The 23,075-nt window shown below is 32.6% G+C and overlaps 3 protein-coding genes, 2 non-coding genes and 1 pseudogene across 10 annotated transcripts; all 6 read right to left on the minus strand.

Moving 5' to 3' along the window:
• Positions 1–872: 872 nt before the first annotated feature.
• LOC149495079 (uncharacterized) lies at positions 873–1,669 on the minus strand (annotated as a pseudogene). Its single transcript, XR_016321788.1, has 2 exons — positions 1,157–1,669; positions 873–1,050 (listed from the first exon to the last, which is right to left on the minus strand). The product of XR_016321788.1 is annotated as an uncharacterized LOC149495079 (transcript).
• Positions 1,670–3,553: 1,884 nt separating this feature from the next.
• Positions 3,554–4,820, minus strand: LOC149495080 (uncharacterized). The gene is made up of 2 exons (XM_089724174.1): positions 4,166–4,820; positions 3,554–4,067 (listed from the first exon to the last, which is right to left on the minus strand). The coding sequence occupies exons 1-2, from the start codon at positions 4,715–4,717 to the stop codon at positions 3,666–3,668; spliced, it is 954 nt and encodes a 317-aa protein (XP_089580300.1). The 5' UTR covers positions 4,718–4,820; the 3' UTR covers positions 3,554–3,665.
• A 1,611-nt stretch (positions 4,821–6,431) lies between these two features.
• LOC105638427 (uncharacterized) lies at positions 6,432–9,165 on the minus strand. Of its 5 annotated transcripts, XR_016321786.1 has the most exons (4): positions 8,573–9,161; positions 7,054–8,464; positions 6,910–6,947; positions 6,795–6,834 (listed from the first exon to the last, which is right to left on the minus strand). It is a non-coding gene; the product is annotated as an uncharacterized LOC105638427 (transcript). The 5 variants fall into 5 exon arrangements; XR_016321784.1 differs by lacking the exon at positions 6,910–6,947 and having other exon boundaries at positions 6,432–6,834; positions 7,054–8,472; positions 8,573–9,165; XR_016321783.1 differs by lacking the exon at positions 6,910–6,947 and having other exon boundaries at positions 6,432–6,834; positions 8,573–9,162.
• A 1,723-nt stretch (positions 9,166–10,888) lies between these two features.
• LOC105638425 (uncharacterized) lies at positions 10,889–12,193 on the minus strand. The gene is made up of 2 exons (XM_012222221.4): positions 11,449–12,193; positions 10,889–11,350 (listed from the first exon to the last, which is right to left on the minus strand). The coding sequence occupies exons 1-2, from the start codon at positions 11,962–11,964 to the stop codon at positions 11,078–11,080; spliced, it is 789 nt and encodes a 262-aa protein (XP_012077611.4). The 5' UTR covers positions 11,965–12,193; the 3' UTR covers positions 10,889–11,077.
• Positions 12,194–12,936: 743 nt separating this feature from the next.
• LOC149495081 (U5 spliceosomal RNA) lies at positions 12,937–13,053 on the minus strand. Its single transcript, XR_016321943.1, has one exon. It is a non-coding gene; the product is annotated as a U5 spliceosomal RNA (small nuclear RNA).
• Positions 13,054–19,653: 6,600 nt separating this feature from the next.
• On the minus strand, positions 19,654–20,568 carry LOC110009979 (uncharacterized). The gene is made up of 2 exons (XM_089724287.1): positions 20,055–20,568; positions 19,654–19,948 (listed from the first exon to the last, which is right to left on the minus strand). The coding sequence occupies exons 1-2, from the start codon at positions 20,532–20,534 to the stop codon at positions 19,859–19,861; spliced, it is 570 nt and encodes a 189-aa protein (XP_089580413.1). The 5' UTR covers positions 20,535–20,568; the 3' UTR covers positions 19,654–19,858.
• Between the last annotated feature and the right edge of the window lie 2,507 nt (positions 20,569–23,075).

Below are 23,075 nucleotides of genomic sequence, written 5' to 3' on the forward strand. Positions count from 1 at the left end.
TTTAACCGTTAACTGTTTGATTAGCTTTCTATGAAACGCTAAAAGTTAGACGTTATATGAGTTAACTTTTCACGCAATACTACTATACCCTCTAAAAAATTAATTCAAATGTTATGATACCGAACAGTTTTTTAAAAAAGCCATTTATGTTTCTTGAACGACAATGGTTTCCGGAAATATTGACAATCAAGTTTTAGAATATTAAGTAAACAGTAATATGTCGTATATGTAAACTATTTCAATTATCTTATTAATTACAATTAACTTGATTTTTTTATTTTGAGAAGAGAATTAACTTGATTTAATTAGAATATCCAAATGATAAAATTAAAATGATAAGATTAGAATATGGAAATGAGTTTTTCATATTGAATATTTCACCACAATTCATGGAAAAACAGTTACAGATCAGATAAATTTAACATGCAAAACATTTTCATGACAAAGTCAAAAAGAATAAAAGTTGATTTTTCATTTATGTGGAAAAGAATTACAAATGTAATCACAGAATCCTCTACGCAATGGTAAAGAGAATTTCCTATATAAAAAATGAGCCACTGTAACCGATTCTTTTGGAAAACCAATTATTTTTCTCACAAATGAACACGTTCTTCCACGAATCTGTAGTACAGTGAGACCATCATAGGCGTCGTCTAAGTCTTTCTTTCTTATGAAGTAAATCACAAATTGAGAAAAAGATAACAGGAGACGACTTACCAAGTCCAAGGTCAATGAGAAAAGCGCAGAGTCGTAAATTATGTACAAGTTGTTTCATAGACCTGTAGACCTTTACACAAGTCTTCAATGGTTATTCCTCTATCCCATTCCAGGAAAAGTACTTGGAAATTGAATATATACATAATAATAAGCTACACAAATACAATCTTTATGTATTATTTGAGTGAAGATGGGTTTACAAAGAAAAAACACAACAATCCAGAAGATTTCTTTTGAGCAAATTTACATTTGGTTACATAAGTTAACAACATTAGACGTAGTTTCAATACCAAACTTTGCCAGTTCAACGGTCTCCTTAACTCCTTGGTTTCCCTGGTAAAAGATAAACATCATAATACAGATTTAATTATTTCCAGGAAAGTCAAATACTTTAAAATATGAATTTCAAGATTATATCTGAATTTTCAAAATATTTTACCTTACTTGCTGATGCATTATTCTGATTCCTTTTGGCTTGCAGCATCGTGTAATTATCGAGAAACACAGCATCCTTGTGATGATTAATGATACTCTTATCGCGATAGCAAGAAACACAGAGATCATAAGTATTACCGGAGCCATTGAAGCACTGGACACAAGTAAAATAGACTCTATCAAGAAAGACTCTACACTCATCGCAATAGAAAACTCTTTCGCTTGAGCATATGTAGTGTACAGTCAACAATTCATCGAAATCCAATGTGCCATTTCCGTCCTTATCGAGCTTCCTAAAGAAATCCGAAGAAGCAATTGTTTTAAAGCCTTTCTTTGTCTTAATGTATTGCTCCTATTCATCGAAAGTAATTTTTCCATCTCCATCTTTATCCATTTCGTTGAAAAAATCTTTTGCTAATCGCTTCTGCTTTTCTGATAAGTTTGCATAATAAGCTTTTGCCGTCTCTGATATCTCTTCCATCATCTGTATATTATATTCTCTCTTCTAAATTGAAGATCATTTATAATGATGGATTAGTCTTAGGTATGTTGGAATTTCTTTTAATATATTCTTTTCTTAGTTGACTGATTCTTGTTTTAATGTCATTGTCGAATACAGCCTTGCATATGGGCAATGGCGGGTTGCTTGAGCCTAAATACGAAACTTCCATGGTCTATCCTGCGTGGAAAATAGTGAAACACAAAACGACAAAGATACAACAATGGAATTAACCGCATTTCTTCTATGGTCGGACAAGTTGAATGCGGGTATTTGAGCAGCTTCTGAAGGGTTTTGAAGGGGATGATCAAAAGCGTGTTTTGCATTTTCCCATAATTCTGGTCCACTAGTCGTTGCAAACTTTGCAGTATTTATTCCTAAATTCACCGCTGAAACCCCTAATATAGCTGCTGTAAGCTTATCCCTCGTTGTTATTTTCTGAAAAACCGTCGCAATGGGTAAATAATTCAAGTAAAATCGTGATGATATGCATGGCTATGTGTTGTTTGACATTTGTAATAGTTACAGAATTATATATATACATACCTCACTACCAGAGCTTTGATCTGCGGAGCCCTTATTATTTGCAGAGTTCTTGAGTTTTTGATTATCGACAAAGGTAGCATCCTTGTGATGATCAATGTTGTTTTTGCGATAACAAGCACAACAAACGTTATAGGGTTTACCAGAACCACTATTGAAGCATTGAAGGCAACTCACGTACGATCCAGATAGAAACACCATACATTCTTCACAGAATATCAGTTTATTATTCATGCAGAGGTAGTAGACAGTGATAAATTCATCGAAATCAAGCCGGTCATCTCCATCCGAATCCAATGCTTTGAAAAATTCAGGATAAGTAAGCTCTATAAGCCCTCTTTGTTTGAAGTATTCTGAATATCGCCTGAGGCTAATTGTCCCATTTCCAGTTTTATCCATTAAATTGAACCCATTGATTGCCATCTGCTTATCTGCAGTTGCCAAGTTTCTGTAATAAGCTGAAGCAGCCTGTCGTATCTCCTCCATCTTTTAATCTATATCCGTTGGGTTTTTTTTTTCTATTTTTTGCATTTGCTTTTTGGTTTTGTGATTTTCCCTGTATATATTGCTTCCTACATGTATTTCAATTGATCCGCCAAAGTTGAATATTCAATTGGAAATCCTATCCCATTTTCCTCATAGCTAATCACTGAATTTGAAGTGTTAATAAGCTTCATAAGGAATTGTTGAAGTCTTAATTAGGGCACCCTTATGTGTACACACACGATGACTTTAGGTTTCAAATTTTTAACTTTGCAAGTAAAAATAAAGTTTGCAAAAGCAAATCCTATTATTTATTTACATATTAAATTCATTCTAATTTTAATTTTAAAATCAGTTTAATATGTATGGAAGTAACATATAAAGTCAATTTAACTAAAAATGATTTTTTTGAATTTAAACATACATTTCCGTTTTTATTATAATTAAAGTCTAAAACTCCAAATTATCTATTTCAAGGGAAATACTAAACGGAGCTTATAATTAGCAGTTGTTTTATTACTCTTTATTGGCGACAAACTCTTTTATGGGCAAAAGGCTTCTTTGTGAGCATATACATAATTTTCAAACTTCCATTTTTTTTTTCTCCTTTTTTTTTTTGTTATATTTATAGATCAAATACAAATTTTATATTCAATGTTTTAATTTCAAATTGATGGATTTAAATTATCAAACTTAGGTTCGAATAAAAAAAATGAATTAATTAAGAAATATTAAGGAATTTAAATTTGAGTGAAAATTTAAAATTTTGTTCTGCTGTGCTCCAGTATGATTTGAAATGGAATATATATTTTTTTTTATCAGCAAAACGAGATTATTTATTATTAAGAAAAAGTATTGTGCAAATAGAAAAAAGCTCTGCATCTCCTGGGAACTATATCCAAACCAGCAAGCTTTATTATTATAAGATGAAATTAAACAACAAGAAGTAGATATTTTACACTTCGTTGAAGGCTGCAAAGTATAAATTTTACATGACAGTACAATTTGATGCAATATCAACAGCAGTGCTTAAATGGTCAGGAAAATTGGATGCGACGTCAGCAACATTACTTCCATGGTCCGCAAAATTGGGTGCAACAGCAGCAAAATTACTTCCATGGTCCGAAAAGTTCCATGCAGTGTTAGCAGCAATATTAGTTCCATGATCAGACAAGTCGGCTGCGGAATTAACAGCATTACTTCCATGATCGGACAATTCGAATGCAGATTCAGCAGCACCTGAAGTATTTTTTTGGGGACCATCGAAAACTTGTTTTGCTTGTTCCCATAATTCTGGTTTACTAGTTGCCACAAACTTTGCAGTATTTATTCCTAAATTCACCACAGAAACCCCTAATAGAGCTGCTGTAAGCTTATCCTTCGTAGTCATCTGAAAAATCAAGATGGATATTAATTGTTATATGCATGAAGATTTGTTGTTTGATATTTCTAAGAGTATCAGAATTATATTATATAATATATACATACCTTACCACCGGAGCTTCGAGTTGTGAAGCCATTATTATCTGCAGAGCCTTTATTAACTGCGGAGCCTTCATTAACTGCGGAGCCTTCATTAACTGCAGAGCCTTTAACTGCGAAGCAATGGAGTTTTATATTATCGACAAAGTAAGCATCCTTATGATGATCAATGTTGTTTCTGCTATAACAATCATAACAAATGTTATAGGGATCCCCAGAACCATTATTGAAGCATTGAAGGCAACTCATGTAGGATCCAGAGAGAAAGACCCCGCATTCTTCACAATATATCAGTTTATTGTTCATGCAGAGGTAGTAGACAGTGATAAATTCATCGAAATCGAGTCTGCCATCTCCATTTGTATCCAACGCTTTGAACAAATCGGGATAAGTAAGCTCTACAAGCCCTCTTTGTTTAAAGTATTCCGAGTATTGCTTGAGGCTCACTTTTCCACTTCCAGTATTATCCATTGCACTGAACCCAGCCTTTGCCTTTTGCATTTCTGCAGGTGGCAAGTTTCTGTAATAAGCTGAAGCATCCAGTCGTATCTTCTCCATCTTTTAACTGTATGTACTGTGTTTTTCTAATTCTTTCTTTTGCTTTTGCTTTTTGGTTCTGTGATTTGCGCTTTATATAATGCTTCCTCAGAGTTCCATCAAAGTGGATGGAAACTTCCTCAATATTAGCTAGTCCTAAAGGTATTTTCTCGGAATAACCTCTTATATCACTTTTTTTTTTTTTAAATTAAAAAATTAAATTTGTCTCTTTAAGCTTTTCCACAAATTGACTTGTCTGTGGGTATAGTTATTGACGAGTTTTCCCTTGTTTTGTCCAATTGGAATTTAAAATTAAGAAAAAACTAATTAAATAGTGATGGGTTTTAATAATTAATTCAAATTCATATGAAATTAAATTACAAATGTTTTGTAAATCATAATTATATTATTAAAATTTATAAATCATTGTCCTTACCGAAAAGAATGTAACATGTATTTGAGGATATTTCTCAACTCTTTCATTCTATTTAAAGAAGATATGAATAGTTATAGAGAGGTTTGGAACCGGTACAAACAGTGAAATTACTATTTTAACAATATGCTACTCATTACCTACTGTATTAAATAAGATTTTGATAATAGCTACTCATCATTATTAGCAACAAAATGTATTTTAAATGAATTTCAAATTTAAATTGATTAGAATTTGAGAATATAAATTTATTTAATATATATTTTCAACGGGTGTGACACAAATACAAGCAGTAAAATTATAAATCAAACTCCAAAACATATATTTACTTCCGGCGGTTCCATAATGGCTGCTTAACAAATTGTAAGATAGTAGTATCAATTTGACTTGGGAAGCGTACACAGATTTGAAGTGTTTGTCTGAATGCAAACAGGATAATATTTCCTATCCTATCCTATCCTATTTCCCTCATAGCTAATCATTGAATTTGAAATGTGAATAAGCTTAATTTTAAGCTACAGACCAGACCCTATGGACTAATAATTGATAATTGAGCCTAAGGTTCCAAGTGGTAATTAGGGCGCCCTTGTGTATATACACGCAACAACTCCAGGTTTTAAATTTTTGATTTTGCAAGTAAAAATAAAGTTTGCAAAAGCAAATAGTATATTATTTATTTACGTATCAAACTCATTCTAATTTTAATTTCAAAATCAATTTAATATGTATGGAAAATAAAAATGATTTTTTGAATTTAAACATGAACTAATTAAAGTCTAAACCTTTAAATTTTCTATTCCAAAGGAAATATTAAATGAAGCTTATAATCAGTAATTGTTACTACTTTATTTGCTACAAACTCAATATATGGGCAAGAAGCCTCTTTGTGAGCATAAATTCAATTTGCAAACTTAGAAAATTCTGTTTTGTTATGCTTGAATATGATTTAAAACGGCATATTTCACTATCTATATATTTATATAATCCTAAAATAAAAAAAATATATATCATTAAGAATCTGACTTGGCACTCTTCTCTTCCACCATTATCTTTTTTTGTTTAATTGATTTATCTTATTAACCTATTGGATAATGTGTAATTTTCTTTGGTAGGGGACATATAATACTCAAATACGTTTCTTAACACTTTTCTTATTTAGTATTTCCATTTACAATCAGATTAGACAATTTAAGCCAGGACATTGGTACACTTTTTCAATTTAAATTCTCAATATTAAAAATTAGACTGCAGCGATAATTATTTATTTTCATTTATCAAAAAGATTGTAGTGAAAAATAACAATAAAACAATTTCACGCGTTGCGCGGACCTTTATCTAGTTATAAATTGAAATTAAAACAACAAGAGGTATAGACAAGCACTGAAGTTATACAGCTCTCTTTTTTGTTGAAGGCTGCAAAATATACATTTTACATGACAGAACAATTTGATGCAAGTTCAGCAGCAGTACCTAAAAACTCAGCATAATCACTTCCATGGTCCAAAAAATTGGATGCGACATCAGCAAAATCCAAAACATTGGATGCGACATCAGCAAAATCCAAAAAATTGGATGCGACATCAGCAAAATTACTTCCATGGTCCGCAGAGTTCGATGCAGTGTTCGCAGCAATACTAGTTTTTATTCCTAATTTCACCACCGAGACCCCTAATATAGCTGCTCTTAGCTTATCCTCCGTAGTTATCTGAAAAATCAAGATGAGCAAATTTACATTTGGTTACATAAGTTAACAGCATTAGACATAGTTTCAATACCCAACTTTGCAAGTTCAACGGTCTCCTCAACTCCTTTTTTTCCCTGATAAAAGATAAACATCATAATACAGATTTAACTGTTTCCAGGAAAGTCAAAAACTTTAAAATATGAATTTCAAGATTATATCTGAATTTTCAAAATATTTTACCTTACTTGCTGATGCATTATTCTGATTCCTCTTGGCGTGCAGCATCGTGTAATTATCGAGAAACACAGCATCCTTGTGATGATTAATGATATTCTTATCGCGATAGCAAGAAACACAGAGATCATAAGTATTACCGGAGCCATTGAAGCACTGGACACAAGTAAAATAGACTCTATCAAGAAAGACTCTACACTCATCGCAATAGAAAACTCTTCCGGTTGCGCATATGTAGTGTACAGTCACAAATTCATCGAAATCCAATGTGCCATTTCCGTCCTTATCGAGCTTCCTAAAGAAATCCGAAGAAGCAATTGGATTAAAGCCTTTCTTTGGCTTAATGCGTTGCTTATATTCATCGAAAGTAATTTTTCCATCTCCATCTTTATCCATTTCGTTGAAAAAATCTTTTGCTAATCGCTTCTGCTTTTCTGATAAGTTTGCATAATAAGCTTTTGCTGTCTCTGATATCTCTTCCATCATCTGTGTATTATATTCTCTCTTCTAAATTGAAGGTCATTTACAATGATCGATTAATCTTAGGTATATTGGAATTTCTTTTAATATATTTTTTTCTTAGTTGACTGGTTCTTGTTTTAATGTCATTGTCGAATACAGCCTTGCATATGGGCAATGGCGGGTTGCTTGAGCCTAAATACGAAACTTCCATGGTCTATCCTCTGTGGAAAATAGTGAAACACAAAACGACAAAGATACAAAAATGAACCAGTCAAAGACAAGATTGTGAAACTAATGATTAATTATTTACAGATTATTCACACAAACGGATAACTTGATGTAATAATTAAACAAAATTGATCATTTGATGGAAAATATAAGAAATATCAAACAGATTGTGAAATGTCATAACAAGAAGGCAAATAGTGAATTCATGAGCATCAACATTCTTATTAATGAAGAGATGTTTCCCGTGAGAGTTATTATAAGAGTAAAATAAGCCAATTGTACCCAACTGCTAAAAGCTGTACAGTTTTCTTTTTATCTAGGGCTGCTAGATATGGTTTTACAGCTCTGTTTGTTTTAACTGCTAAATCATATTTTACATAACAGAACACGATGATGCACCTTCAAGAACATTACTCATCTGGTCAGAAAGGCTGGACGCAGCTTCAGCATTATCAGACGAGTATTTTGCAGTTTTAGCGGCATTAGTTCCATGACTAGACGAGTTGAATACAGTGGAATTAACCGCATTTCTTCTATGGTCGGACAAGTTGAATGCGGGTATTTGAGCAGCTTCTGAAGGGTTTTGAAGGGGATGATCAAAAGCGTGTTTTGCATTTTCCCATAATTCTGGTCCACTAGTCGTTGCAAACTTTGCAGTATTTATTCCTAAATTCACCGCTGAAACCCCTAATATAGCTGCTGTAAGCTTATCCCTCGTTGTTATTTTCTGAAAAACTATGGCAATGGGTAAATAATTCAAGTAAAATCGCGATGATATGCATGGTTATGTGTTGTTTGACATTTGTAATAGTTACAGAATTATATATATACATACCTCACTACCAAAGCTTTGACCTGCGGAGCCGTTATTATTTGCAGAGTTCTTGAGTTTTTGATTATCGACAAAGGTAGCATCCTTGTGATGATCAATGTTGTTTTTGCGATAACAAGCACAACAAACATTATAGGGTTCAGAACCACTATTGAAGCATTGAAGGCAACTCATGTACGACCCAGATAGAAACACCATACATTCTTCACAGAATATCAGTTTATTATTCATGCAGAGGTAGTAGACAGTGATAAATTCATCGAAATCAAGCCGGTCATCTCCATTTGAATCCAATGCTTTGAAAAATTCCGGATAAGTAAGCTCTACAAGCCCTCTTTGTTTGAAGTATTCTGAATATCGCCTGAGGCTAATTTTTCCATTTCCAGTTTTATCCATTAAATTGAACCCATTGATTGCCATTTGCTTATCTGCAGTTGCCAAGTTTCTGTAATAAGCTGAAGCATCCAGTCGTATCTTCTCCATCTTTTAACTGTATGTACCGTGTTTTTCTAATTCTTTCTTTTGCTTTAATTTGCTTTTTGGTTCTGTGATTTGCGCTTTATATAATGCTTCCTCAGAGTTCCATCAAAGTGGATGGAAACTTCCTCAATATTAGCTAGTCCTATAGGTATTTTCTCGGAAGAACCTCTTACATAACTTTTTTTTAAAAATTAAAAAATTAAATTTGTCTCTTTAAGCTTTTCCACAAATTGACTTGTCCTTTCGTATAGGACGGAAAGAACCTAATCAGATTCTTATCAATCTAAAGATACTGTGGGTATAGTTATTGACGAGTTTTCCCTTGTTTTCTCCAATTGGAATTTAAAATTAAGAAAAAATAATTAAATAGTGGTGGGTTTTAATAATTAATTCAAATTCATATGAAGTTAAATTACAAATGTAATTCATTAAATTTTATAAACCATAATTAAATTACTAAAATTTTGTAAATCATTGTCTTTACTGAGAAGAATGGGACATGTATTTTAGAATAATTTCCTCCTCTTTCATTTAAAAAATGTATGAATAGCAATAGAAGGGTTTGAAATAGATACAAACAGTGAAATTACTATTTTTAACAATATGCTACCCATTACCTACTATATTAAATAAGTATTTGGTAATAACTACTCATTATTAGCAACAAAATGCATTTTAAATAAATTTCAAATTTAAATTGATTAAAATCTGAGGATACAAATTTATTTAATATGTATTTTAAACGGATCTGCAAATAGTAAAATTATAAATCAACTCGAAAATATATATTTACTTCCGGCGGTTCCATAAAGGCTGCTTAACAAATTGCAAGACAGTAGTATCAATTTGACTTGGGAAGCGTACATAGATTTCAAGTGTTTGTCTGAATGCAAACAGGATAATGTTTCCTATCCTATCCTATCCTATGGACTAACAATTGATAATTGAGCCTAAGGTTCCGATTCTATTACACAAAGAAGTAATTGTTGAAGCCGTAATTAGGGCACCCTTATGTATCTACACAGAATGACTCTAGGTTTTAAATTTTTAACTTTATAAGTAAAAAAAAAAATTTGCAAAAGCAAATAGTATATTATTTATTTATATATTAAACTCATTCTAATTTTAATATCAAAATCAATTTAATATGTATGGAAACTAAAAATGATCTTTTTGAATTTAAAAGTCCATTTTCATTTTTATTCTAATTTGAACGTGAAGTGATTTAAGTCTAAACATCCAAATTTTCTATTCCAAAGGAAATATTAAAATGAAGCTTATAATCAGTAATTGTTACTACTTTATTCGCGACAAACTCAATATATGGGCAAGAAGCCTCTTTGTGAGCATAAATTCAAATTTCAAACTTAGAAAATTCTCTCTTTTTTTTGTTTTATCTATAGATCAAATAAAAATTTTAGATTCAAATCGATGGATTTAAATTATCAAACTTATATTTGAATAAACAAGTGAATTAATTATGTAATATTAAGGAATTTAAATTTGATTGAAATTTTAAAAATTTGTTTTGTTATGCTTGAATATGATTTAAAACGGCATATTTCATTGTCTATATGTATTCTACATATTTATATAATCCTAAAATAAAAAAATATCATTAAAAATCTGACTTGGCACTCTTTTCTTCCACCATTATCTTTTTTTTTAATTGATTTATCCTATTAACCTATTAGATAATGTGTAATTTTCTTTGGTAGGGGACATACAATACTCAGATATATTCCTTAACGGTTTTCTTATTTAACATTTCCATTTACGATCAGGTTAGACAATTTATACCAGAGTGTTGGTACACTTTTTAAATTTAAATTCACAATATTAAAAATTAAATTGCAGCGATTTTTCATTTATCAAGAAGATTACAATGGAAAATAATAATAAAACAATCTCACCCGTTGCGCGATCTTTTTATCTAGTTATAAAATGAAATTAAAACAACAAGAGGTATAGCCAAGCACTGAAGTTATACAGCCCTCTTTTTTTGTTGAAGGCTGCAAAATATACATTTTACATGACAGAACAATTTGATGCAATTTCAGCAGCAGTAACTAAATGCTCAGCGACATCAGCAAAATCCAAAACATTGGATGCGACATCAGCAAAATCCAAAACATTGGATGCGACATCAGCAAAATCCAAAACATTGGATGCGACATCAGCAAAATTACTTCCATGGTCCTCAAAGTTCGATGCTGTGTTCGCAGCAATACCAGTTTTTATTCCTAATTTCACCATCGAGACCCCTAATATAGCTGCTCTAAGCTTATCCTCCGTAGTTATCTGAAAAATCAAGATGGATCATAATTATTATATGCATGAAGATTTGTTGTTTGATATTTCTAAGAGTAACAGAATTATATTATATTATATATACATACCTTACCACAGGAGCTTCGAGTTGTGGAGCCATTGTTAACTGCAGTGCCTTTTTTAACTGCGGAGGCTTTATTAGCTGCGGATTGGAGTTTTTGACTATCGACAAAGTAAGCATCCCTATGATGATCAAATTTGTTTCTGCTATAACAATCATAACAAATGTTATAGGGATCCCCAGAACCATATTTGAAGCATTGATGGCAACTCATGTAGGATCCAGAGAGAAAGACCCCGCATGCTTCACAAAATATCAGTTTATTGTTCATGCAGAGGTAGTAGACAGTGATATATTCATCGAAATCGAGCGTGCCATCTCCATTTGTATCCAACGCTTTGAACAAATCGGGATAAGTAAGCTCTACGAGCCCTCTTTGTTTAAAAAATTCCGAGTATTGCTTGAGGCTCACTTTTCCACTTCCAGTTTTATCCATTGCATCGAACCCATCCTGTGCCCATCGCTTTCCTGCAGGTGTCAAGCTTCTATAATAAGCTGAAGCATCCAGTCGTATCTTCTCCATCTTAATTGTACGTACTGTGTTTTTCTAATTCTTTTTTTTTTTTTGCTTTTGCTTGTGCTTTTTGGTTCTGTGATTTGCGCTTTATATAATGCTTCCTCAGTTCAGTTCCATCAAAGCGGATGGAAACTTCCTACTCCTGCATCAATATTAGGTATTTTCTTGGAAGAACCTCTTACATAATTTTTTTAATAAATTAAAAAATTAAATTTGGCCGAAGATACGAACACTAACTTATGATATCATATTACTATATAGAGTAAAAAATATATATATATTCAAATACATTGAATACTCAACTGGAAAGAAATTGTTAAATGGCTGCTAATTGCAATCGCCAACAGCTTATGTCTTCAAGATTTTCCACAAGTTGATTTGGCCTTTTCGTCAAGGACAAAAAGATTCTAATTAGAGATTTTTATGAATATAAATATATTCATTTGAACTCTTTCAAAAAAAAAAAAAAATATATATATATATATTCATTTGAAAAGTAATTAAAAGGAAAAGAAATTAGACAGTGGGTATAGTCATGGACGACTTTTCCCTTGTTTCGTCCACTTGGAATTTAAAATTAAGAAAAAAAAAACTAATTAAATAGTGATGGGTTTTAATAATTAATTCAAATTCATATGAAATTAAATAAATTCAAATTCATATGAAATTAAATAAATTCAAATTCAAATGAACTTAAATTACAAATTTAATTGAAGAAATTGACCCCTAATAGTGATCAAGTCTCAATTAAAATTATTCCATATATCTTTACTACCTAATGGTATTATAGTAAATCTGATTTCTGGCATGTTTTAAGCTCCCATTTCATGGAACTTCTCTATTGATTTTGCCTATTTTACGTTTCATTGTTGTACAAGTAAACATCAATTACTAGAATAGGTTTGGGATGGAATCTTTTAATGGGCCGAAAAATTGGGCCTAAGTGGGATAATTTGGACTTGGTTTGGTTGGGGGCTGATATCCAGTGAGATCAACCCCTCCAAAAATAAGCGTATGCCACAATAGAGCGGCAAGCACACGGTATTCTTTAGTAAAAGGCGAAAGAATAGTTCGCTATGTGCTTACCGCATGGGCGCTTAATTAAGATATCGATTTGAGCTTGTTATGTAGAAAGGTTCCTGTGACACGGTATTCATGTTACCGATGTGGGATTTGTTGCATTACACTTTTGCTGTAACACTTCTTTAAGTCTTTGCCTAATTTGACTATTTGACTTGTTACTTTGGGTAAATAACAAATTCATATTTAGGCCATTTCTACCACAGGCTCATTCAAAATCAAAAATTGACCAAATCAGTTAAGTTTAGTATATATTTTTTTATTAATATTTTGTTAATTTAATAGATATTTTCAATTTTACATCATCTATTCAAAAAATGTAGTTTTTTTTTTTTTTTTTTTTGAAATCTTTCATGAGATTGGTATCTAAATTTTACATATTTGGGTTTCTATTCATTTTTTCTGCTATTTTTAAATTCATAAAAATACTTATCAGTTTTTTTTATTTCAAAATGTTTTCTTTAATATATGCATTACAAGTGCCACTTTTATTTAAAAATTTTATTTTTTTTATATTCATTTGCTTAAAATTTCTTATTGCCAAATATCTCAACCCTTAATTTTACAAACTTGAGATCAATTAATTACTAAAACAAATCCACATTGTGTATTAAGAAATACATCTGGTCTTAAAACATTTCAAATATTTGATTAAATGAAAGTCAAAGTAAGAAAATTATAAATTGTTCATTAAACTTAGGGTTTGATCGGCAAAATTAGTTGTTTTAGTAACGTTTAACCGTTAACTGTTTGATTAGTTTTTCATGAAACGCTAAAAGTTAGATGTTACATGAGTTAACTTTTCACACAATGCTACCATACCCTTTAAAAAATTAATTCAAATGTTATGATACCGAACAGTTTTTTAAAAAAGCCATTTAAAAAGTTATTGCCGAACATAGCTTTAACTCATGTATTTTTCTTGAACGACAATGGTTTCGGGAAATATTGTCAATCAAGTTTTAGAATATTAAGTAAACAATAATATGTCGTATATGTAAACTATTTCAATTATCTTATTAATTACAATTAACTTGATTTTTTTATTTTGAGAAGAGAATTAACTTGATTTAATTAGAATATCCAAATGATAAGATTAGAATATCAAAATGAGTTTTTCATATTGAATATTTCACCATAATTCATGGAAAAACAGTTACATATCAGATAAATTTAACATGCAAAACATTTTTAGGACAAAGTCAAAAAGAATAAAAGTTGATTTTTCATTTATGCGGAAAAGAATTACAAATGTAATTACAGAATCCTCTACGAAATGGTAAAGGGAATTTCCTATATAAAAAATGAGCGACTGTAACCGATTCTTTTGGAAAACCAATTCTTTTTCTCACAAATGAACACGTTCTTCCACGAATCTGTAGTCCAGTGAGACCATTATAGGCGTCGTCTAAGTCTTTCTTTCTTATGAAGTAAGTCACAAATTGAGAAAAAGATAACAGGAGACTATTAGGATACCGGCAATAAAGTTACGAGAATAATTACGCAGCGAAAAAATTAAAATGGGACACAAAAATTTACGTGGTTCACCCTCAACTATTTAGGGCTATGTCCACGGGCCAACTCCGAATATTTCTTCCACTATTAAAAATAGTAAGCTTACAAAGAGAGTAATACAAAATAGTAGCACTCACAAGTGTTTTCCAAAAACACCCCAATAATCTTCACTATTTTTCTAACCCTTAGTTTTAAGAACCCTTCTTAAAACTGAACTCTCTAATGCTTCTCTCGCTTGTTGTTGGTGCATCTAAACTGAGAAACATCCTCTCCTATTTATAGGAGAGGGAATGAGAGAGTCGTGTGTTTGTTACACACGGCTCTCCATTAATTTTGTAGTTGGTTGCCGACTTTGAATAGTTGGCAACCAACCTTTTGCTTTTTCAAACAGCACGTTTTTTTCTATTTATTTATTTTTTTTCAAACTGTGTGGGTCCCACTTGAGTGGGCACACCACCACCAACAAATCTCCCCCTGCACGCTCAAGTGGGGACGTTAGCCATACTCTCCATCATTCCTGCAGCTAATCGACAATATTCAAACTTGTCTTTTGGAAGAATCTTCGTTAACATATCTGATCCATTTTCATCTGTACGGATCTTCTCAAGCTGTAACTGCTTCATCTCCAATACATCCCTGATCCAATGATATCTAACATCAATGTGCTTTGACCTTGAATGAAAGGAGGAATTCTTCCCAAGATGAATCGCGCTCTGGCTATCGCAGAATATCAAATATCGTTCTTGATGAATTACGAGTTCATTCAAGAACTTCTTCATCCACAGCAACTCTTTGCATGCTTCTGTTAGTGCTATGAATTCTGCTTCAGTTGTTGATAGAGCAACACATTTCTGCAATCTTGATTGCCACGACACTGCTCCCCCTGCAAATGTGATTAGATATCCTGATGTAGACTTTCTCGAGTCAACATCCCCAGCCATATCTGCATCAGTATAACCGACTAATACTGGCTTCTCATCTCCAAAGCATAAACATACTTTGGTTGTACCTCGAAGATACCTGAAAATCCATTTCACTGCAGCCCAATGTTCCTTTCTAGGATTTGAAAGAAACCAACTCACTATTCCGACTGAGTGAGTAATATCTGGCCGTGTACAAACCATGGCATACATTAAACTTCCAACTGCTAAAGCATATGGGATCTTTTCTATCTCTTCCTTCTATGCATCGGTAGAAGGGCACTGTTTTGAGCTTAATTTAAAGTGATTAAAAAGAGGACAACTAACCGCTTTAGCATTCTCCATTTTGAACCTTTGAAGTACTTTCTCAATGTACTTCTCCTGTGACAACCATAATTTCTTGGTTCTTCGATTTCTCGTAATCTTCATGCCAAGAATCTGCTTTGCTGGTCCTAAGTCTTTCATAACAAAAGACTTACTTAGCTGTTTTTTCAAGCTATTAATTTTGACAGAATTTTGACCAACAATCAACATATCATCTACATAGAGCAAGAGAATAATATAGTCATCATCAGAGAATTTCTTTACGAAGACACAGTGATCTGAAATAGTCTTTTTGTAACCTTGCTCCCCCATAACAGATTCAAACTTCTTATACCACTGTCTTGGTGCCTGTTTTAAACCATACAAGCTTTTCTTCAACTTACATACGTAATTCTCTTTTCCTTTTTCGATGAAACCCTCTGGCTGCTCCATGTATATTTCTTCTTCCAAGTCACCATGTAGAAAGGCAGTCTTCACATCCATTTGCTCAATTTCCAGGTTAAAACTGGCGGCCATTCCGAGCATTGTCTGAATGGATGTCATTTTCACAACTGGTGAAAAGATTTCATCAAAATCAATACCCTTTCTTTGATTGAATCCTTTCACAACCAGTCTAGCTTTGAATCGTGGTTGGGAGCTGTGTTCTTCCTGCTTGATCCTGAACACCCACTTGTTCTTCAAAGCTTTCTTGCCTTTGGGCAACTTTACCAGCTCAAATGTTTTATTCTCATGCAAGGATTTCATTTCATCTTGCATGGCTTCAATCTAGTTCCTTTTGTGTTCACTTTCCATTGCTTCTTCAAAGCATTCAGGTTCTCCCCCGTCAGTCATCAATACATATTCATTTGCTGAATATCTAGTAGATGGTTGTCTGACTCTACTAGACCTTCTTAATGTTTGAGAACCTTCTGGTGCTAGTGGCTGAACATGAACACCATCAAAATCTTCTTCTGGTTCATTCTGATAAGGAACTTCTGGATTTTCTAACTCTGGCTCTTGTTCTTGTGGAATAGTTTCTTCATCTCCAACTTGTCTTTATCCTGTTGCTGGAGGAACTATTTGTACATCTGTTGAATCATCTTCGGATCTATCGGCAGCTTGCTTCTGAGTCTTTTCAACATCTTCAATAGTCTGATTTTTAACAAATAAAGCATCTCTACTTCTTATCATCTTTTTCTGGAGTGGATAAAAAAATTTATAGCCAAATTGATCTTGGCCATAGCCAATGAATACACATTTTCGAGTCTTGACATCAAGCTTAGACCCCTCATCCTTAGGAATATGCACAAATGTTTTGCAACCAAACACCCGCAAGTGATCATAGGAAACATCCTTTCCTGACCATACTCTTTCTGGAGTATCATACTGTAGAGGAACACAAGGTGAACGATTTATAAGATGAACTGCTGTAAGAAGAGCTTCACCCCAAAATCTTTTAAACAACTTTGCATGTGAGAGTAAACATCTGACTCTCTCCATCAAAGTTCTGTTCATCCTCTCAGCCAAACCATTCAATTGCGGCGTCTTGGGAGGTGTTGTTTGATGTCGAATACCATGCTATTTGCAGAAAGCATCAAATGGCCCTGTGTATTCTCCACCATTATCTGTTTTGATGCACCTCAGCTTTTTGCCTGTCTGTCTCTCAACCAAGTTTAGAAATTGTTTAAAAACATCTAAAACTTGATCTTTAGACTTCAAAGTATATACCCATGTCTTCCTAGAATGGTCATCGATAAATGTAACGAAGTATCGATTTCCACCATATGACATCGTCAATGGTCCACACAGATCTGAATGCACTAGATCTAACACATTCTTCATTTTGGAAGGCTGAGAAATCTTGAAGGCTACTCTATTCTGCTTTCTTGCCATACAATCAGAACATTTCTCTAAATGGACTTTATCCAATCCAGATAGCATGTTGTTTTTTACCAGAGTTGTCATTCCTTTCTCACTCATGTGGCCTAGTCGTTTATGCCATAATTCAACTGCACTGTCATCCTCCGCTACATTTAAAGTATCTCGGGCGAGCTTCGCATGCATCACGTACAACTTTGGATCTTTCCTTCCATTGGCTACCACCATGGAACCTTTTGTGAGTTTCCACTGACCATTTCTGAAGGCGCTACAGAAATTTTCAGCATCAAGTCTGCCAACCGAGATTAAATTAGAATGCATGTCTGGTACATGCACGAAACATCTTTTAGAATTAATCTCGAACCATTTTCTGTCTCCAGGCAAATGTTTCCCTTACCGACGACTTTCAACAGTTTGCCGTCTGCTATCTTGACCACACCCAGATTTTCTGGTGTGTAAGATGAAAAATTCTCTCTTCGGGATGTTGCATGAAGTGTAGCCCCACTATCAATTACCCAATTGGTCTCTTGGGTTGCAAGATTGATAGTGTCTTCAATGAACAGTTGGAACTCAGCAATGACATTGGCTTCATCATCACTGCTTTCTTCTTTCTTTGCTTTGCCTTTGATCTTCTCCTGATCACTTTTGAACTTCTAGCAATACCTTTTAATGTGCCCCTTCTTCCCACAATGATGGCACACAATATTGGCAAATTTGTTTGATCTACCCCTGCTCTTATCTCTTGTATTTGAACTTCTAGATTGGCTCCTCCCTCTGGGATGGTTAATTCTTTTAGCATCTGCTAAAAGAATGTCTGACTGAGATGAAGAAGGATTTTGTGCTTTGCGTCTCATTTCTTCATTCAGAACAGCATTTTTAACAAATTCCCAGCTAACTCCATTATGTGGTGTAGAGTTTGTTATTGATATCTTCAAAGTCTCCCAAGACTCTGGTAAGGAGGCAAGCACCATAAGGCCACAGATTTATCATCAAATTTTATGCCCATATTTGACAACTGGTGAAGAGTCGCCTGCATCTCATTCAAGTGATCTGCTACAGAAGTACCTTCTTAGTTCATCAGCTTCGTCAAATAAAATAATTGGTTGTTGCCGGATTTTGAGGCATATAGCTGTTCAAGCTTATCTCATAATGTTCTGGCGTGAGTCTCGTTACAAATGTGGTTGTACACATTATCATCGACAAATTGTCGAATATAACCACAAACTTGTTCATGCTCGAAAGCCCATTCTTCATCAGTCTTGTCTTCCGGTTTGCTTGAACCAAACACGGGCAAATACATTTTGGTTACCATAAGGAGATCTCTCATTTTATTTCTCCATATATGGTAATTTGCGCCATTTAGACTGATCATTTTGCTTGTTCTAGCTTCCATGACTTTTGAGTGAATAGGAATCGTATATGTGAATAGTATCAGTATACGATAATAGTAACTGTATATGTAAATAGTACTATACGTAAATAGTACCTGTATGCGTGAATAGTGCTGTACGTGAATAGTGCTAGGCTTAACGTGACGGGCAACAGTAACTCCAATAGTACTGTTCACCATCAACTTGGAGTTACTATTTTACTATTCATCACTAAGTCGATTCTGCAACGTCTTTCCGAGCGGACTGCACCAACGGACTCGTCGTAATTTTCTCGTCTTCGTGGTATATTTATTTTCAAAATATATCCACGGATCCGGTACTGCTATCAGTCTGGTTGGACCTGTCGAAACCTTCGGCTCTGATACCACTTATTAGGATACCGGCAATAAAGTTACGAGAATAATTACGCAGCGAAAAAATTAAAATGGGACACAAAAATTTACGTGGTTCACCCTCAACTGTTTAGGGTTACGTCCACGGGACCAACTCCAAATATTTCTTCCACTATTACAACTAATAGGCAGACAACGAGCGTAATACAAAATAATGGCACTCACAGAGACGACTTACCAAGTCCAAGGTCAATGAGAAAGGCGCAGAGTCGTAAATTATGTACAGGTTGTTTCATACACCTGTAGACGTTTACACAATTCTTCAATGGTTATCCCTCTATCCCATTCCAGGAAAAGTACTTGGAAATTGAATATATACATAATAATAAGCTACACAAATACAATCTTCATGTATTATTTGAGCGAAGATGGGTTTACAAAGAAAAAACACAACAATCCAGAAGATTTCTTTTGAGCAAATTTACATTTGGTTACATAAGTTAACAACATTGGACGCAGTTTCAATACCCAACTTTGCAAGTTCAACGGTCTCCTGAACTCTTTTTTTTCCCTGATAAAAGATAAACATCATAATACAGATTTAACTGTTTCCAGGAAAGTCAAATACTTTAAAATATGAATTTCAGGATTATATCTGAATTTTCAAAATATTTTACCTTACTTGCTGATGCATTATTCTGATTCCTCTTGGCATGCAGCATCGTGTAATTATCGAGAAACACAGCATCCTTGTGATGATTAATGATATTCTTATCGCGATAGCAAGAAACACAGAGATCATAAGTATTACCGGAGCCATTGAAGCACTGGACACAAGTAAAATAGACCCTATCAAGAAAGACTCTACACTCATCGCAATAGAAAACTCTTCTGGTTGCGCATATGTAGTGTAAAGTCACAAATTCGTCGAAATCCAATGTGCCATTTCCGTCCTTATCGAGCTTCCTAAAGAAATCCGAAGAAGCAATTGGATTAAAGCCTTTCTTTGGCTTAATGCGTTGCTCATATTCATCGAAAGTAATTTTTCCATCTCCATCTTTATCCATTTCGTTGAAAAAATCTTTTGCTAATCGCTTCTGCTTTTCTGATAAGTTTGCATAATAAGCTTTTGCTGTCTCTGATATCTCTTCCATCATCTGTATGTTATATTCTCTCTTCTAAATTGAAGATCATTTATAATGATTGATTAATCTTAGGTATATTGGAATTTCCTTTAATATATATATATATATATTTTTTTGACTGATTCTTGTTTTAATGTAATTGTCGAATACGGCTTTGCATGGGCAATGGCGGGTTGCTTGAGCCTAAATACGAAATTTCCTGTGTGGAAATAGTCAAACACAAAACGACAAAGATACAACAATGAACCAATCAAAGACAAGATTGTGAAACTAATGATTAATTATTGACACATTATCAAATATGTAGACGATAACACCTAACGCACGTGTGACCTCAGAGTAGAATAATACTGAAAACAAAAATACTATATATTTGAATATTTAATAAGAGCAAGATAATTATTAATAAATAATTAAATAATTTCATGTATTTGCAAAGCATCTTAGGTACAATTTGAGGGAATAAGGGATGGGGGGCAATTGCTAGGTACGATGTAACGTTATAAGTTGGACCCATAAAATAAATTATTAAAGGGAGACAATTTATACCTTTGACGTGAATAAATTATATATATATATATATATATAGTTTTGGTAGCTCTTTCAATTAACCATGCATATGTATTGATGTGAAGGCAGCTATAGTTGATGTATATTGGGAAGAAAATTGGGATTGACCATCAACCCACTTGCATGTATAATATATATAATTATTTTAATTCAATATTTGATTAAATGAAATTATATTTTGTTTTACCATTAATTAAAAGGTATAAGAGATTTTTTACCATTTTTTTTTTTTTGAAAAAAAGAAGAAAAAAAAAGGCACATTTTAGGTTGGCTTTTAACTCGGATTAAGTTAAATCATACTAACTTCATCACTCATTCAATTATAAGCGATCTCGATTATTTCTATATTATTAATTAATTTGAAATTCGTTTTAAAAAAATAGCATTAATAAAAAAAATCGTAGAATTTTATGAATAGAGATAAATCATCAAAATTATAAATTGTTCATTAAAATTAGGGTTTGTTTAGCAAAATTAGTTGCTTTAGTAGCGTTTAACCGTTAACTGTTTGAGTAATTTTTTCATAAAACGTTAAAAGTTAAATGCTACATGAGTTAACTTTTCACACAATAGTACCATAACCTCTAAAAAGTTAGCTCAAATGCTATAATATCGAACAGTTTTTTTTAAAAAGCCATTTAAAAAACACAACCTTAACTTATGTATTTTTCTGGAACGAAAATGGTTTCAGGAAATATTGAGGACCAAGTTTTAGAATATTAAGTAAACAGTAATATGTCATATATGTAAACTATTTCAATTATCTTATTAATTATAGTTAACTTGATTTAATAATCTATTTAAAAATTGGATTTAATTATCATTAAGTTTTTGAATAAATGTATTCTTAAAATTAAAATTAAAATATTATTTAAATATCATAAAATATAAATAAATATATCTAAATAAATTTATGAACCAATTAAATCAAAAGCTCTGTAATTTTAAAATAACTTCAATTTATTAAACCAGCTATTTAAGTTGAAATTTATTTAAGTTCAAAAAAAAATGTAAAGATTTTGTAATTCAAATCCAAATAACTCTGGAGTAACTAATTTAACTCATTTACACACTTTATCTCCCTCTAATACAACATGTTCCTTCTAAGATAATTTTGCCCTCCACTTTTTAGTCATCCAATTAACTAAAATTAAAATTAAATTAACACATTTTATAAGAAGTTCAACACTAAACTTAGGTAAACAAGGAAAAAATATTAAAAATATGAGCATTTTAATGTGAAATATAAAAATTTACAGCTTCAATATTTAAAATGATAAAATTAGAATATCGAAATGGGTTTTTCATTTTGGACATTTCACCTTATTTCATGGAAAAACAGTTACAGAACAGATAAATTTAACATGCTAATCATTTTTAGGACAAACACCAAAAACACAAGAATAAAAGTTGAACTTAAGTAATAGCGGAGGCTAGATCCAGTGAGATCAACCCCTCCAAAAATTAGCGTATGCCAAAGAATAGTTCGCTTTGTGCTTACCGCATGGCTCCGTGACCGGACTGTCTCTTTGAGCTAGCTATATAAGAAGATTCTCTGCTACGTCCAAGTGTTAGCCTTCAACCGATGTGGGATTTGTTGCATTTTTTACTGTTAATGCCTTTTGTATTTCCTCATCATTTCTTATGTCTTTCCTAATTTAACTTCTGTATTGCTATTATTCCTTTTGATTCTTCTATGGCTAACCTTAATTTCTTGATCATTTAACAAAAACTCCATAAAATGGTGGCATTATCATGATATGCTCCTACTACTGTTAATACATTTAGGCTCCTTTTATTTATTTTCTTTATAATGATATAAATTTTATATTTTAAAAATATTATTAAATATGAGAAAAATGCCAAAAAATGGTAAATTATGATTGTCACTAGTGATTGGTGGTTGTGACCAACAGTGGTGACCTGTGGTTGGTAGTGATAGTTGACAATAAATAGTGATTGATGATAGTAATTACTGATGAT

This window comes from Jatropha curcas, chromosome 7 (genome assembly GCF_041381405.1).
Source record: "Jatropha curcas cultivar XTBG-Jc1 chromosome 7, XTBG_Jcur_1.0, whole genome shotgun sequence".
Taxonomy (NCBI): domain Eukaryota; kingdom Viridiplantae; phylum Streptophyta; class Magnoliopsida; order Malpighiales; family Euphorbiaceae; genus Jatropha; species Jatropha curcas.

Excerpts from the sequence above, each read along its gene's own strand:
- LOC105638425 (XM_012222221.4), bottom strand. The coding sequence starts at position 11,964 with ATGGAGAAGATACGACTGGATGCTTCAGCTTATTATAGAAGCTTGACA. Across the intron at positions 11,351-11,448 it reads CTCGAAGCTCCTGTGGTAAG|ATAACTACGGAGGATAAGCT; the intron begins GTATGTATATAT and ends TTGATTTTTCAG.
- LOC110009979 (XM_089724287.1), bottom strand. The coding sequence starts at position 20,534 with ATGATGGAAGAGATATCAGAGACAGCAAAAGCTTATTATGCAAACTTA. Across the intron at positions 19,949-20,054 it reads ATAATGCATCAGCAAGTAAG|GGAAAAAAAAGAGTTCAGGA; the intron begins GTAAAATATTTT and ends ATCTTTTATCAG.
- LOC149495080 (XM_089724174.1), bottom strand. The coding sequence starts at position 4,717 with ATGGAGAAGATACGACTGGATGCTTCAGCTTATTACAGAAACTTGCCA. Across the intron at positions 4,068-4,165 it reads CTCGAAGCTCCGGTGGTAAG|ATGACTACGAAGGATAAGCT; the intron begins GTATGTATATAT and ends TTGATTTTTCAG.